This window comes from Branchiostoma floridae, chromosome 14, assembly GCF_000003815.2.
Source record: "Branchiostoma floridae strain S238N-H82 chromosome 14, Bfl_VNyyK, whole genome shotgun sequence".
Taxonomy (NCBI): Eukaryota; Metazoa; Chordata; class Leptocardii; order Amphioxiformes; family Branchiostomatidae; genus Branchiostoma; species Branchiostoma floridae.
In genome coordinates, this window is record NC_049992.1 from 10,837,601 (window position 1) to 10,854,160 (window position 16,560).

General features: G+C 42.5%; 1 protein-coding gene across 2 annotated transcripts; it reads right to left on the reverse strand.

Annotated features, from left to right (window-relative positions):
- LOC118430680 (histone-lysine N-methyltransferase, H3 lysine-79 specific-like) lies at positions 1-16,162 on the reverse strand. 2 transcript variants are annotated; one of them, XM_035841670.1, is made up of 17 exons: positions 15,465-16,162; positions 10,873-11,169; positions 10,563-10,693; positions 10,030-10,152; positions 9,559-9,719; positions 9,265-9,438; positions 8,502-9,077; positions 7,573-7,779; positions 6,630-7,252; positions 5,810-6,175; positions 5,331-5,426; positions 4,999-5,187; positions 4,325-4,525; positions 2,596-2,708; positions 2,325-2,427; positions 860-1,002; positions 1-391 (listed from the first exon to the last, which is right to left on the reverse strand). In XM_035841670.1, the coding sequence occupies exons 1-17, from the start codon at positions 15,543-15,545 to the stop codon at positions 265-267; spliced, it is 3,711 nt and encodes a 1,236-aa protein (XP_035697563.1). In that variant the 5' UTR covers positions 15,546-16,162; the 3' UTR covers positions 1-264. The 2 variants fall into 2 exon arrangements, with proteins under 2 accessions (XP_035697563.1, XP_035697562.1); XM_035841669.1 differs by having other exon boundaries at positions 9,265-9,719.
- Positions 16,163-16,560: the final 398 nt, after the last annotated feature.

Sequence of the window (16,560 nt, forward strand, 5' to 3'; positions counted from 1 at the left end):
TACGATTTTAATAGGTTACGAAACATGTGGGAGCTGAGAGTTTTACAATCTCTATACGATAAGTTCTACATAAATTCAAATATTCATCTTGGCATAAAACAAACGACTATATTCCACATTGTACATTGTGCACTTAAAACATTTAAACGTTATTGCCATTACAACGTCACGTTATGATAGTAAAACACTTTACAGCAGCATTCGTGCATTTATGTCGTGCAACATTCGAATCAAACAAACACAAAGACGAGACTATTTGTTCCTTCAGGATTCTGGAGCAGGGTTCTTCGGTTTGGGTTTCGGCTTCCAGTTTTTCTTGGGGTCTTCTTTGACGTACGGTTCCCTTAGAACTTCCATAGGGACGTTCTTGAAATATGACCACACCCAGGGCCTAGAACAACACAAAATATTTATGTAAGTACACATGTATGTAAGGTATTACGTTAGATATGGTTCGAACATTCGGTAGGGGAGTAAAGGCTCCAAAATTCTTATAATCAGAGAGAGGTCTATATAGAGACATTCTGGAATTTTGATCCATGGATGAAGTAACGTTTTCGGAAGGTCACGTGTCGGAAGAAATGGAATAGTTAAGCCTGACGAAGACCAAAAATTCGGCTTTGCATCTTTACTTATTGTGTTTGATAGTACTTTCATCGAGCTTATAGAATAGTGTCTAGTTCCTTCTCTATTCGTTTTTCTGCAATGTCGCCTTTTTCTACCAAACGGCTAAAACTACAGACTGACTCATGTTTTGTTGGCTTCATATGATACTTGGTTCTTTCTCTGTTCGTTTTTCTGCAATGTTTACTTCTACAAACGGCTACACATATTCCTGACACATATTCTGTAGGCTTACTTGGTGAACTCCTGCCCGTGCCGTACGAAGGCCAGGTTTTTGCGCATGTTGAGGTTGTGTTCCTGCCGCCTGATCTCCTCCTCCCGAGCCAGCTCCGCTTCCAACCGCACCTGCTCACGCCGATCCGCCTCAAGCTGGTCCAGCTGGGACAGCCAAACGTGAAGAATGATTACATGTACACGCAACAATCAAACATTGATATGCAAGAGCAACAATCTATGCTGTTTCCAATCCCAATCTTCCTTTGTCTCCTAGACACTTTCTATATTTTCTTTGAACCTCACAGAAAATTCTTGCAAAAACTGATTTGGTCTGTAGCCTGCAAAGAAAACATTTCGTTAAGAATAACTCTTTATATAGAGTTATATCATGGTGTGACTTATACTTGGGTTATTTATCATGAACATTTTAGGTTGATTCCCTTCTTAGGCCCCGTTCATGATGCAAAAATTAATGCGGATGCATCCGCATTTTTGGCCGATGCGGATAAATTTCTCATCATGACTGCTCCGAAACGGATTTGATGCGGATTTTTCGGGACCACCTCGGGAGGTGGATTTGAAACGGATTTTTTAAATCCGCATTTGCGAACTGTCATCATGAACGCAAATGCGGCGTGAATCCGCATTACATCCGGGTAATGTGGGGTCAAAGTTCGCGCCGTGACGCGGGAAACTGTGAAATTTTAGCGGTCACCATGGCCGCATCTCACTGCAGCCAGGCCAAGGCACAAAATCTTTCGTCGCTGCCGCCTCGTACGTTCCCTTCCGCGGGCACACAGCATTTTCAGGAAAAACACTAACAACAACAGCTGGGGATCCGCCATCTTTTTCGCAATGTTCTGTTGTTGCGTAATGTTCTAATTCCCTGACGCGGATCTGAAACGGATTGCCCGTTGGCATCGTGGACACAAAATGTAAACCGTTTGCATGCGGATCATGATCGGATGGACGCACATGCGGATGCATCCGCATTAATTTTTGCATCATGAACGGGGCCTTAGTGAACTGACTCTGAGATGAAATCTCTAGTAACAGTAGAACAGCATTTACATTCTACCCTTCGTGTAGTTTAAGCCCCTCATTTATAAGGGAAGTAAATCGCGCGTAAAACATATCTTTACTCGTAAAACATATCTTTACTCACCATAACAAACGAGAATGCCCTCGGCACTTATTTTAACACTGGCCTCGTCCGGCTCTTAACCAATCAGAGAACTCCGTGTCTTGGGCTTTATGTTAATGAGTTATGTCAACGTCGGAAAAGTTTGGAGTGGAAGATGGAAGCTGATTGGTTGTAAACTAGGTCGCGCGAACAGGATAATCTTTTGAATATCTACAACAGCGATGGTTGAATCACGCCGGGAGCATTTTCATCTATCATGGGAAGTAAAGCTTAGCTCCAGGGCCTGAATACCAGAGCATTTGTTTATCTTTCTCGCAGAATTTATAAATAGAACACACACCTCCATTTGACGCTGTCGCTCCTCCTCCAGGCGATGCTGTTCCTCCAGTTCCGCCTGGAGGCGCTTTTCGGCTTCCTCTTGCTCTTTTAGCTCCTGAAGGAATCTGTCAAAAGTGACGAGATAATGTTTGAGTGATGTGCCGTGCAACTGTGTGTGTTTTACTATTACAGAAACACAAAAGTTTTGTTGAATGTTCGTGTAGTATTCCATATACTTGTGATTTTGACAACTAAAATTTGATTCGACTTTTCAATTAAGTTTTCGCCATTACTTCATTTTGACTTCCTCCCTCCTCTTCCTATCAGCTTCCTCTTTGGCCAGGCGCTTGCGCTCTTCCGCCTCCCTCCGTTCCTTTGCTAGTTTTCTCATCGCCTCTTCCTCTGCCTGTAACATGAGAAACAATGTTGCGTTATAAACAGTAAACCTGTGAAGATGACGGGACCAAAATTGACCCGACATGCTAGCCTCGTTTTCACGCGCCTCGCGAGAGTTTAAATGGGCGGGACAGGGCGAGACTTTACATCTGGAATGAAGAGTATTGACCTCTTTTCTTAGCAATTTTTCGACGATCTAAGGTCACGGTCAAGCGCATATCTGCTACACGCGATCTTCTTTTATTCATGACTTTCTATTTCGTGCTTTTGGCTCAGGGCGAAGAATCAAGTTGAACGGGTGCCATTTTCGCTCGCAGCATTCACGATAAGACTCCTACTCATAGATTATTCATGCTGTCCGAGTTTTGACGAATAGAGTTGTTATCAAGTAGAATCTAGACTATAGAGTATTGCTGGCGGCCATCTTTTGTGACATATCAGGACTGAATATAGCTCGACATTTGAAGCGTTTTGCCGACACCTGGCAATCGGCTTATGTGCGAAATGTGCGAAATATTTTACATTAGATTGCAATGATGATGATTATTATATTGTAAGGACACACATTAAAACGACGCACATTTGAAACAGCAGTGACTTATATAGCATGTGATTTGGCGTGCTTTCTAGCTCCTATTGACACTTGAAGCGTGACAAAGCTATTAAGATTATACTACTTTATGACACTGTTGTTTAAGAGCGTGATCCGTCTATGCCATCTTGCATTTCTACCTACGTAACTGCGAAGATCTTTTGTCACCGACTTAACGCCTGGAGGAAGCCTTAAGACTAAATTACAGCTGGAGGTGAAATGTAAAACAGTGACTTAAAACTAAGGGCAAGACGTCTCAGTAAAGCGTGCCAAAATCGTTGCTAATGCTGGAATCTTAAAGAAATGACTACAGTTAGGACTCAATGTGGCAAGTGTCTACGGCAAAAGTCTGCCATTCTCTCCTTACCTGAATCCTAGCTTTTTCCTTAACCAATGCTTCTTGTTCCAACAACTTTGCGGGCGAAGACACAAATGTACATGAGAATTCAACATACAACACTCCCCTGGCAACTACCACGTTGATAAAGTAAAAATACACAATAGAGTCTTCGCTAAAGGTCAGTAAGGTAAATTTAAAGCTAAGGGCAGATGTGAAAATGGTAATAAATCGGTGAGTAGATTGACACTGTGTGCGTGTTTGTGTCACAGTTGAGCACACGCAGTGCGCGGTTTTCAGGGCTACTTTATCAATGAAGGTTCAATCGTGCTGCCAATACTTAATGCTTGCCGTGATGGAGGAAGGCAACGGATGACTTGAAAGAAACAAAGACGGTATAATAGCTCCAACCTCGAGCATCGCAATCCTCACCAATGCTATTAATAGTGAAGAGACATTTAAATCCTATTCTTGGCACCACAGAAAAGTTGTGTGGTGATAACTGATGAAGTGCTACTTTATGTAGTTACGCTATATGTCCGCGATTTTCGCAATGGCCACTTGAAACCACCGCGAACATTTTTCAACCATAGTTTTTGACTACAGGCACTACCGCGAACACTACATTTTCCTACTACCGCGAAAGTAAATCCCCGCGAACTTAAATGCATTTCCATATTGTCTCGTGTTGCCTTACTGATTTCTCGGCCTCCCTTATCCTCTCCTCCTCCTCCTCCGCTTCCCTTCTCATCCTCTCCTCCTCCGCTCTCTGCTCCTCCTCCATCCTCCGCTCTTCCTCCTCCCTACGTTTCCGCTCGATCTCCGCCAACCTTCGTCTTTCTTCGGCGTCACCGATCGCCCTGCGCATGCGTTCTTCGCGCTGTTGCGCTTCCAGTTGCTAAGAAAATGTGAAGAACAACAAAGAAAGAGTTGGTGGCGAAGTTAACATGATCGGCGCACAAGAAAACTGATGAATCAAACCCGACCTTTGCAAGGATACGCTCTTCTAAGCTGTATATAACTGTGTTGCATAATTCATTATTGCCAAAGTTCATCGCCAACAGATCCAATATCAATACATAATTCATAAACTGTTTCACAACGTGTGCACTTTCTGACTATCATTGCAAATCTAGCAATTTTTACTCTTGAAAAATCTACTTGCAGGCTACGAAATTGTGATCGCAATTTTCAAGAAGTGAAAGAACACCTCAATTATTTTAATCAAAGTGGAAGATGTACGGCTAAATAAAATGTTTACCTATAACCAGTAGTTGGGTATGTGTTTGTAGAAGCCACAAGGAAGAAAATGAAAAGATGAAGAAAGATCTACAGTGTAAGTAGAAAAATAAGAAAATGTAAACATCGTACCATCTGTTTCTGCTCTTCCCGCCTCCTCTGCGCCTCCTCCCGCCGCCTCTCCTGTTCAGCCTTCCGCCGGGCCTCTCTCTCCTCTCGCGCTTTTTTACGTGACTCTGCGAGAAGACGCTTGGTCTCCTCCTCCATACGTGACGCTTCTTCTGCATCCATTTCCGCCATCTCAACCGCCGTCATTTGTTCCTTAAAGTAAAGAAGAAAATTCGTTTTATTTTTTAAATCATAATACGTTTGAAAGGACGTACATGTATTATGCCAACCATTATAAAGTCAGCTTTCAAGAGGTTTTGTTTTAATTCACAGGAAGGAAACAGAATTTCTTGTACCTCTATCTGGCGCCTTCTTTCCTCTTCTTCACGTCTTTTTGCTTCCTCCTTTTCCCGGATCCTTTCCTTGAGAAGACGTTGTTCCTCCTCACGGCGCTTTAAGGAAAAGTAGAGAAGAATAAAACAGAATGTGATTAACACCTGCTTGTGTTCATCTTTTCATAAAGTACACGACTAAGGACGGATCTTCTAACAATATGATTAGGCTTCACTTATTTGATTATCAATTTTTGTTTGTTTCCACCCAACAAGTTTGCAACCATAATGTAAAGCAGACAAAGAAGCTGAAAAATAAGCAAATGTATGCTGCAAAATGAAACACAATCGCATCAGTTTCGGGGTGTGGATATCATCCATATAACCAAATCAGTATGGCCTTGTACGTAAAATTATAGAATCATATCAAAGAAATTTCACATATCAAACATTAGGCGGTTAATCGAAAAAAAAAAGCAACAACGATGAAACAGTAGATTTACCTTTTTCTCTGCCTGGAGCTTTTGTTTCAGCTCTTCCTTCTCTTTCTTCAGTTCCTGTGCTCGTTTCTTCTTGCTCTCCTTCTCTGCCTTTTCTTTCTCCTTCTTGTTGTCCTCCTCTTCTTCTTCTTCCATATCTCCTTCTGCGGCTAGATCCTTCTGCACAGCCTCTAGTTCCTCCGCTAGTCTCTCATCATGGTCTTCCTTCTCATCCTGCACAGCGGCTATGTCCAGACTATCCACCACTGCGGGTTTGGCGTTTTCAGTATTTGGGGCACCATTGTCTTTTTTCTTTCCGTTCTTTTTCTTCGGAGGTTGCTTCTGCCGCGCCGCTTTTCGTGATCCGGGTTTTGATCCTGGTTTAGGCACCTGTAGTGTATGGTTTGTAGATAAATAAAATATGATTGATACTGCGAATGTGATTATTATATAGACATATAATTGCAAAGATGTCAATTTGATCGGAGTCTCCGACCGGGATGCCTGGAATGTGTGAGGGTAGTATCCCATTTATAGATCTGAAATTCAAAGTCAATCTATTGATTTTATGATTAAGTGACATGAAAATTAAAAAGCTATGACAATCTTTTAAGCGAATATTTTTAAGTTTAGAGACTCCGATCGGAATCTTTACCGGCGCGGCATAATAGCCTATTCAGATTTCAATCTCTGGCCTGACTTACAAATATGCATATTGCAGACAATTAACTAAAAACGTACAAATCACCTGAAACGTTTAAATTTATAGTGCAATATTGTGGCAAGCAATTGCGATGCTAGAAATGTTCAAAATACATTATTTGATAAGTGCAAAATAATTTACCTGTGTTGTCCCCTTGCGGCCTGGTGACTTTTGTGGCTCCCCTAGTTCTTTGACGTCCTTCTCACCAGGCATGTCGTCGGACATCCCAAGTTTGGCCATCAAAGCTGCTCTCTCGGTCGAATTGAGGCGCCTCCTTGCGGCAGTGATAGGTTTTTCCGCAGATGTATGCTCAGTCGACGGAACAGACGGGATCGAAATAGGGTCCTTTTTCACTTTATTTTCCTGCAGCTTATTGTTGGTGAACTCTTCAGTAGCATTTTGCTGAAGGGAATCGCGTTCTGTCAATGAAGACTTGCGATCTGACGACTGTTTCAATTCTCCTCCTTTATTGTCGTTTTCTTCACTAGAAGTTGTGGGGGTTCCATAGCCCAATTTGGCGAGTATAGCTGCCTTTTCATCCGGATCGATGTCTGTAATTGTAATATTGCTACCTTGTATCTGCTTCGAATTGGAAACAGGTTTGTTACTAGGGTCTGTAGCGCCCTCTAACGTTCTCCTTCCATACTGCACATCTGCCGTCTTTATGTTCTTTGTAAATGAACCATCCACTTGGTCTTCTGTCGTTTGCTCTAAATTGTTTGTTCCTTGTTCAAATACGCCTCCAGTCTCCAGATCGTTACCATCTGTAATATTTGCAAGGAAACAAAGAAATAAACACAAATTTATGTTAACAAAGACATGGCTTGTATGTAGAGAAGACTGTAGAACAGATTCAAGTTTTGGATAAGATACCGTTGACGTGCATTATTGTAAAAATGAAGGTTTGCTCTAATCTATAGATTCAATAATATGTACGAATAAAACAAATATCTAGGTATGAGAAGGAAAGGTATTATTTATCGCGTAAAACATTTTTGGACAAAAAGCAACAGCAGATAGTATTTAGCTAGGTGTATGAAAAATGAAGAAACAACAAGTGTCCTATGTTTGAGTGAAGACTTACCCGTGCTATCGTCGTCGTCGTCTGCTTCTCCGGAGAGGAACGAGCGAATAGTACGAATGGTGCTCTGGCTGACGCTGCGAGATCTCGCGACTTCTCGCGGGGCGTGGGGTAACATGGCAACCTCCATGGGTTCCATGACAACCTCCGTGTTTTCATCCGGCAGGGACGATTGCAACGTGAACGAAGTTTTTCTTGCTAGGCTGTCAACTGAAAAGACATGGAGGAAAATTCCATTAATGGCGCCGTTATATTTCGTAACTTGTTTCTCACAACCGCAGGTCCTGATAAATTGTAGGCCATGTCTATAACATTGTGTAGTAACCCCTGTACAAAGCAGTATGGGTTGAAACAGTTGGTCACTATGGTTATAGACTCATAGTGACCAATAAGCACTGTTTCAATAAGCACTTCGTATGTATACGGGTTATCCGTCCTTGACAACATAAGCTCGTTAAATCTACCAGTCCTTCCTACAATAGAGCAATGCAAGGACACGGAATAGATTGCAACCCGATACCACTCAATGGCTGGACAATACGGTTGTCTTCTTTTCTTGTATTTTATCAAGTCGATGATTCATTCCATCAAGAGGCGATCCATGATTGCACGGAACATTCACATTTGTGACAGAAGACTGATAAAAGTGGGCAGGTCAGACATTCGGCTGCCTTCCGGTATTCTGTATTCATCTGTTTTGGAAGAAAGGCCATCAATTGAAACGAGTATATAACACATACTTTAAGGGAAAGACAGTGGCGGAAATAAGGTTTCACAGATACCGAATGTCACTTATTGTGTCATCCATCCGGATAATATTTTCTATTTCTTTAGCACATAAAGAGTCGCCTCAAACGTTGATAACTTGTCACCAATACATCTGTACATAATGGTTTGCCAAAAAGCTTGTTTTGAAAACACGATAAACCTACCAGTATATTGTGGTAACAACGGTCTCAGTGCTTCGACGTTTTGACGGAACCTTTCTTCTGTTTCCTCTTCAGTCTCAGTTATTTCATTTCTTTGAACGTTTTGTCTCGACCCTGGACGAGAGGCAGATTGAAATGTAGAATCTACGTCCGACGAATGAAGCGATGATTGTCTATTGTCTAGAATTCTTCCGCTAGTGTTATCTATTGGCCCGTCTTCTTTTCGATCTAGCTGTAACAACCTTTGGTTTGTGTCTTGTTGCTCAGCTGTCTCATAACCTGTGTCATTGTGTTCTTTACGCGGACTTTTATTGCTCACGTCACTTCCGTTTCCGCTGCGAAGTCCACTTGATCGTTTCTGACGACGGGAAGACGTCGTCGACCTTGACTGAACGCCTTTAAGACGAGTGTCGTCTTGCTCACTTTCGCCATCTGACGGCGACATTTCCACGTGAATCTTCGTCCCAATCCCATGCTGCTCTAGTTCGCTCCCAGGATCCTCTTTTCCGGAAGATTCCATAACTGATGGAGGTGGCGGTGTTATTGTCAGCGACTGGGGGCTCATCTTAGCTCGAACGTCTGTTGGATGAATTTGAACAATTCTCAATAAAGCTTTAAGAAGAAGACACCAATTTGACTCTCCTTTGTGTATCAGCATGAGTTTCTGATAACTCAAAAAGGTTAAGGTAATGTCAAATTCACCAACCAACCAAAGCAGGTATGAAGTATCATAGATTTAACTGGCAAAATCCTAACAGAAACTTACCAAAATCAAGTCTTTCGTGGTTTCCAGGGGAAGACCTTGCCTTTGAAGACGTTGAACCAGCGCAGTTCTTCTTTCTTGACTTCTTACTTCTGAAAGTCGACTTACCAGACGCCAGGCTTGAGCTACTGGTACTGTCGTCTGATTGGACGGCGTCTTCATGTTCATAGAACTCCCCTGAAATTTGGCGGTAAAACGATTGAAACTCAGGTAATCGATGTGTTTTCTTCCGCATCATAACCTTTGAACCTTCACCTCCAACCTTAAACCCGTTGTCACGATGAGATGACCTGTGACCTTTGGTGAGCAGAAATCCTTCCTCCGATTCGTCGTCTGCATAGTTTGAGGTGCGAGACGCGAAGTCCTGAGCTGTGCTGAACGGCCGGCCGAGGTAGGTACCTGTCGACTGGAGCGAGGCTAGCAGCTGGCCTGAGGAAAGTCTGTTGCTCGTTCCAATCCTGAGAAAAATAATAAACCATTTTGAATTTGCCTATCTTAACAATGTGACTCAATTATGTTGTGCTGAAAAGAGTACTCTTGAGTAGGAAAATTGCAAGAACTTTCTACTTCCACAAAATATTGACGATGTTTTTCACTTTGTACATGTACCAGTGGAGTTCAAGCGCCTCCAACTGGCCAGTCCAATTGGTCTTTTGGCCTGGCGATGATGCCGTTGGATTAGTAAGCTGGCGGGCCTAGGTTCGTTTGGATACCGGGAGCCAGCAGACTGTTTCTACTCGCTGTAGTTTTTCATACACAAGTACTTACCCGGAGCTAAATGACCGACTGTGTCCTTTGAGCCCAAAGTCACTGCTGAGAGTTCTGCTGTTGTCGCTGAGGAACAGCAAGTCCGACCGGCTCGAGTCTGATTCTCTTGACAACTTTGGTCGGCTGGAAGCATAGAAGTATTGTGACAGTAAGAATACATACGGCAAAGAAAGCTGGGGATTTGCTGGTCACGCATGGAGGAGTAAAGATGAGATCATTACTGACGTTCTGCTGTGGACTCCCAAACATGGTCATGCAAGCAGAGGTAGACCACGCAAAACATATCTTCATCAACTTTGTGAAGATACTGGCTGCTGAGCTTAAGATCTGCCCAAGGCTATGGAGGGTAGGGAAGGATAGAGGGAGAGAGTCATGTTCATCTGTGCTCGGATGATGATGATGATGATGTGTCAGTGAGACCATTGTATCTTCATGACGTTATGATGTCCCAGGCTTATTCCCTCTCCCCATCGGTTTTTACAGTGACGTACGCTTATGTTGTACGAAGTGCTAGGAACGATTCGACGGCTTACCTTGCAGACGACTTCAAGTGTCTAAGATAGACCCCCAAGTCTCCCCCAGGCTGTGCTCGCATGTCTATACTTCTCTCGTCTAGACCCTTCAAGAAACGGAGAAACGTCTTGCCCTTCGGTTCGTCTGCAGCCTTTAAGGAGCACAAAGAAGAAACATATCATTATAAATCCTTATACACGTGTACAAAAGAAAGCACGACACAAACAGACAACTGAGACACAAACAATACGGCCAGCGGGTTATTTAGCAAACTATATTGCAAGGACTTTTCCCATGACGATGAGAAGTCCGATCAGCTGCGCCACCTACCTCTTCGAGTCCAAACTGCAGTACGGAGTCGATCAGCCCGTCCACCGTACCCAGGGTAATGCCTGACTCCATGCCCTTCAGTCGGTCGCGTGACTTTCTGGGTTGATGGTCGCCCTGCTGCGCATGCTCCGCCATGAGGAGGTCCGGGGTGGTGAAGAGTAGTAAGGGTCCCCGGCGGGTCAAGTACGTCCTGGGCAGGACAACTTCGCCATCGTCTCGGGCCAGGCGAGACGGTAGCGGCCATACTGTCTTCTCGGGGGGAACCAGTGAGGGCAGGAAGGAGGGGACTGGGTACTCCTGGGGAGAGGGGATGGGGCGAAGAATGTTAAAACAGAATGGCTCAGAGTGGCCCAGTCGGGCAGTTTTGTGGAACGAAAAGTACGATATAAAAGACAACAACAATAACACAACATGAACCAAAAATAATTCAGCAACAAGCGTTTGTGCATATCTATTGGTGTAAACTTCGTTTCCGCAAACAGCTCAGCCGGGCCCCTGGTAGGAAAGGTTACGTAGGCCTGATCAGTTGACATGGCTTTGACTGTAGTTGTTTATCCGAATTTTGTGTTAAACTTCATATATCACTTCATAGACAACGGTTGATAACATGGAAATACCCATTAAACAAGCCAAATCGAAGAGAATTTCTTTGGAAGAGCCAGTGTCGCTTGTCACTGCATGTTTTTTTCCATTATGCCTGCGTTGCACCCTACAAAAATCTAGCTATAAGTCACTAAACCAAGCTTCTAGCAACCCTTCTTCTGGCCGGGCCCTATTAAAAGAGGCCCAGGCAGTCCCCGACAGCGAGAGATTGTTTAACACAGGCTAGCACAAAACGTCCCCGAAATGGTGATTGGAAAACTGTCTGATCCGTAAGATCCGAAGTACCGATAGTTGAACCCATGAGGTTACCGCGTCGAACACTTGTGGGTGTGTGCACATGTAAGACCCGTGAAACAGGTGGTTCGGTGACAGGTGACACCGGGCCGGCTCGAACAATGCACGGTTTGGACGCGTTTCAAACGAAAGTAAAGGAGCTTCTAAGCACTGTCAACGAGTAGCCTGGAAGCTTCTATAGCTCTAGGGACTTGAGGTCATTAACACTGCAGTATACTTAACCCTTCTCCGAGAGAGTCCTTGAACATGGAATTGACGAAAACAACTTTCCGGATTTTCACAATGTACGCACCAAACACTGTAAAACGGTTCGCGTGATTTTGCTGATGAATTAATCATTATGTCAATGATATTTGAGTAATTTTCGACTATGTCTTTTCTCTAAACCTGTGTACCTTTACTGCATGACTTGAAAATAAATGATTAGCCCGTAGCAATGATTGTTATGTAGTTATAGCAACGTAGAGGCACAAGAATAATTGTATCACGCAATGGCCTGCCCCAGTTGTCGTCTTTGTGAACATCTTTGTGTAACGTTACCTGTCTCTGTGCTTTTTAAAGATCTTTTTAGGCGCATATGGTGTATACAAAGGCAAGGGGCTTGCAATAACATTTCCATACAATTCTCTTTGAGCGTAGTCTCTAATACAAACATACCAAACCTAAAGCTTCCACGAACAAAAAAGCACACAATGTAATTCGTTCTTGTCACGCTGAAGTGTAGTCGTAAGACTCTTTATAAGTGACCCAGCCGCAAGTCGGCACGCGCTGCTGCGTCACCGAGAATTGTCGTGCAAACACAGCCTGTCGTAAAGTAAACCCAGCGGGACAAAAGTCACTAAGTCAGGCCGGATTATGGCACAAAGTCCTTTCACGTTAGCCTCAAAGGTGTTCTTGCAGATGTGAAAACGGATTATGTGGACAGACTTTTTTTCTAATGGTGTGTTGTATAACAAAAGTTATTGCATTTCACTTTTATGTTAAATGAATTAGATAATGCGCCAGGTTGAAATATGCTGCAGAAATTATTTCTCCTGAGTTCTAGTCCTTAAAAAAACTGCTATACAACTGCACAACTCGTTTTCATTATATTGCTACAAATAGACGTTACTTGGAGTGAATTAATGGTCCTTAACTTGTGTTATATGAATATATCTCAAAGGTTTCTACTTTTTGTGTTCTCGCAAATCATTTGTACACACCAATAATTTCACAAGTCTCAGCAAAGAAATAAAAGAACTAGAGCGTCGTTTCTTCATAAGCCAGGTAATTTGTGTGCGATTTCCAGAAAGCAAACAATTAGTAGTAATCATGTTCTCCTAATTCAAAATACAATCTAAACAGGTCACCAGGTCACCCGATATTACAGTAATCAAGATGGTAAAAGTCTCAGAACACAATACGTGAAGTAAATAAGCACTAATTCAATTTCTGATAACAATCGATATGCCCCCGACCTTAACAGCAAAAAGGGGCACTTTTGTAATGAGAACAAGCACAGCCTAGTTACACAGTTGTTAAACAAGCTAATGCAGAGCACAGCAGGCGTTTCAAATATCGATTTGAATGTCAAGAAGGGTGCCATGTCACTTTTAGTCGTTATTCGTGATATGTACCGAATGGCAGTCGCGTTAGAAGAAAGTTCTAACTCATGATTCGGTGTTAGCCTCAGAACGTAGACTCCAGAAAGGGTCCCCATAAAGTAGCCTCTACCAGGCTCCATAGATCGGTGGTCTTATTGTAGAAATTGAACAAATAGAGTCACCACGGTAAAGGATGATGTTTTTACTGTCCGGCCGATTCCCCTAGCGTACTATTGACTCTATTTGTCCAATTTCTACAATTAGACCACCGATCCACGGAGCCTGGTAGAAGCTACCCATAAAGCACCCCGCCCCATACGCCTCCAAACAACACTAGTGCGACAAACAAGCTTTCAAAAGAAGGCCGTAAATTGTGACTACCTAAAGACTAAAACTGTCTCCAATTGATGACGGTCATTAGCTAATTAGGTAGTAATTAAATGCTTTCTTGAGATTGGTGCAATAGAACTCGTCCAGCAAGGAGTTATTTTGCATCAGGAAACGGCGGTAACTATAAAGTTTTTTAAAGATCAGAAGACGTTACAATTTTAGCTCTTTATTAAAACATCAGGAGGCAGAATTAGACGGCAAAATTGTTTCACTACTATTTAATTTTCTCTATCTTTAACTATTTCTATAACTTTTCTGCACGAGCGGTGGACTGGTTATAGGGATCGATTCAGAGCCATGGTAACCCATTCGACCCGTAGACATCATGACATCGCTGCAATGCTATATCTTATCTCCGAATCTGTTAATTTTCTGCTGATAATTAACCTCGCCTTCGCAGCCCGGGTCCATTAGGAGATATGGGGAAGAATAGAAGTCTGGACCTGCACAAAAAATCGCTTTTGCTTCAGCGAACAGAAATAGAAGGACACTCGACGGACGAGTTCTCATTAAAACATGTAGCCCTTAGAAACAAGTTGTGTGGTTGTTTCAGTTTTCAAGGGATCTTTTCTTGAGTTTGCTTAAAGTAAAACATCACTCAAAATCTGACTGTCAGAATGATTTAGAAATATCGTCCTCGTGAAGTTTTCTTCTTGAACCATTTTCTTAACTAAGTCTAAACTAAGAGTTAAACTTTTATAGTAACATGTCTTTATCTTGGGTCTTATTTACCCCAAATACCGTGTTTATGTAGTCAGGCACAACGTACGTCTAAACATTTTCCCACTCCCAGAACACAAAAGAGCTAGTCCCCACATTGTCCGCGAATTATGCGCGACATTCAGAGCACGAGAGAACAGCGTGAAATTGGGTGTAGTATTTCTTAATGAAAGAGGAGATATTGTTTTAACTTTTCACGCTGTTTTGTGACGTGTTTGGAGTAGTTTTACGCCGTTTGGTCGCCTTGAAACCCTTTGGTTGAGTTGCGTTACCGGGGTAACAACACACCTTACCGTGCAATGTGGACATTCGGTCCACACTTTCAGGACCGGGGGATTGTTCCAAACATTGAGAAATGGACTTGTGTATCTGTTGGGCGTTGCTGAAACCATAACTCAATTATAGTTTCTAAGGGAAACAGCCAAACAACTGATAGTCGTGGCTTTGTGACAAAAAGTGCTGGTAAAAGAAACGGCCAGAGACACAATTAGAAACGGAAATTGGTTATTCTCTCCTCTTTAGGTCAGTCGTAATAAGTAATACTGAGATGTTTCGTGCAAGAAGACAAAGATCACAGCGTTTGAAATAGACTATTATTTCTCTAAAATTTGTACAACATTTTGTGTGAAATGTACCGTAAAACTATCAATGTCTGAACATATTTTCCAAGAAGCTATGACACTTTTCCGTGTAAATGTCCTTTCCATGTTTTACATAAAATCTCTAAACATGTCCGATTCAACAAACGAGAATTTGATGGTTTTCGAAGAGAATTTTATTAGATTTGTTTTTAAAAGTTCATCAACACTTACTTATCTACATGTTCCTACTTTTCATGTACATTGTATGGAATATACCTATAGCATTCGTCTGTATACTAGTACACTTCGCGTCTAGCCAACAAGTGGGGATCGGTCTGTAATTAAATAATTAATGACAGCCGGAAGCTAATATATCTCTTGTACAATTCTAACAAGAGGAAATATCTTCAAAGTGGCTTACCTCAGACTGATCCACAACCTTCAGAGCGCCGTTCTGTTTTCCCTGTCCTCGCGATAAAGGACTCAGCAGCGAGTTCCACATGTCTGGATTCTAAACCCGCTGGAGGTGTTGTACTGAACCGAAGTTACGACTGTGTATACCCGTATTTGTCTGCAGTATATTGTATATTGTAGTTGTCTCGTACACTGCTGTCATATTGGTGTGTACATGTTTTACACGCACACAGAACGTTGAAGTGGTCACCGGTCGATCTGTTTATAGTAGAGACAGGGCGCACGACGGCTTGTCGAGATCCATTCAGTAACGCGAGAATATGCCGCTAAATCCCTCACAGCATTAGCGTCAACGACGTCTTCATGTTTCCTTGGATACCACCTTTAGCGAGTATGCCACTCAGATAACACAAATCCTCTGAGTCTGAGAATACACTTGTGTGGGCAAAACTGTACTACATCACACGATACAGTCCCGCGGCTTTTTATACACCAGTCAAAAAATAGTCTGTCTTTCACTCAGCTGGTATCACCATAGCAACGGACGCTGAACTCGACACCGTCAAGTCGACGGCAAATTCACGCGTGTTTGACGACCACAGACGTAGATCCACGTTTTCTGTGAGTAAATCCTTCCTCCATTTTGAATGGAGAGACTATAATCTATAACCGTCAAGCATCGGCGGTCGTTTACATACCGTAACTATGTCGACGGGTCGCGACCAAGGGACGGTACGTTTTGTAGAATCGTCAACTCGATTATGACGAGAGCTATCGCATTTGCAAACGCATTCATGTAATGTTATGCATTTTTAATACCACATGTTGTGCACAAAGGCCAAAGTTAAGGTTATGTCTTGAGGGAAATTGTATATCCTTTCTAACAATATTTTGATGAGATATTAGACGACATTTTTGAAAGGTCAGTGAGAATGGTGGCATTGAAAAACCGATAGTAAGTCTCATGGGTGTAACAAAACATTTCAACTCTAGCATTTCGGTAAATTGTAAATCTCTAAAGGAGATCTAGTAATGATACAGTGCATGAAAAGGTTGGGACACTAATGATAAAGTTGCACGAAATAATTGCACGAAGTAATACG

What these genes read in the sequence shown, in the direction of transcription:
- LOC118430680 (XM_035841669.1), bottom strand. Translation starts at nt 15,545, where the DNA reads ATGTGGAACTCGCTGCTGAGTCCTTTATCGCGAGGACAGGGAAAACAG. An exon ending in GGGAAGAGCAGAAACAGATG is followed by an intron (nt 4,526 to 4,998) that starts GTACGATGTTTA and finishes ACATTTTCTTAG; the next exon opens with CAACTGGAAGCGCAACAGCG. An exon ending in CACGGGCAGGAGTTCACCAA is followed by an intron (nt 392 to 859) that starts GTAAGCCTACAG and finishes GTGTTGTTCTAG; the next exon opens with GCCCTGGGTGTGGTCATATT.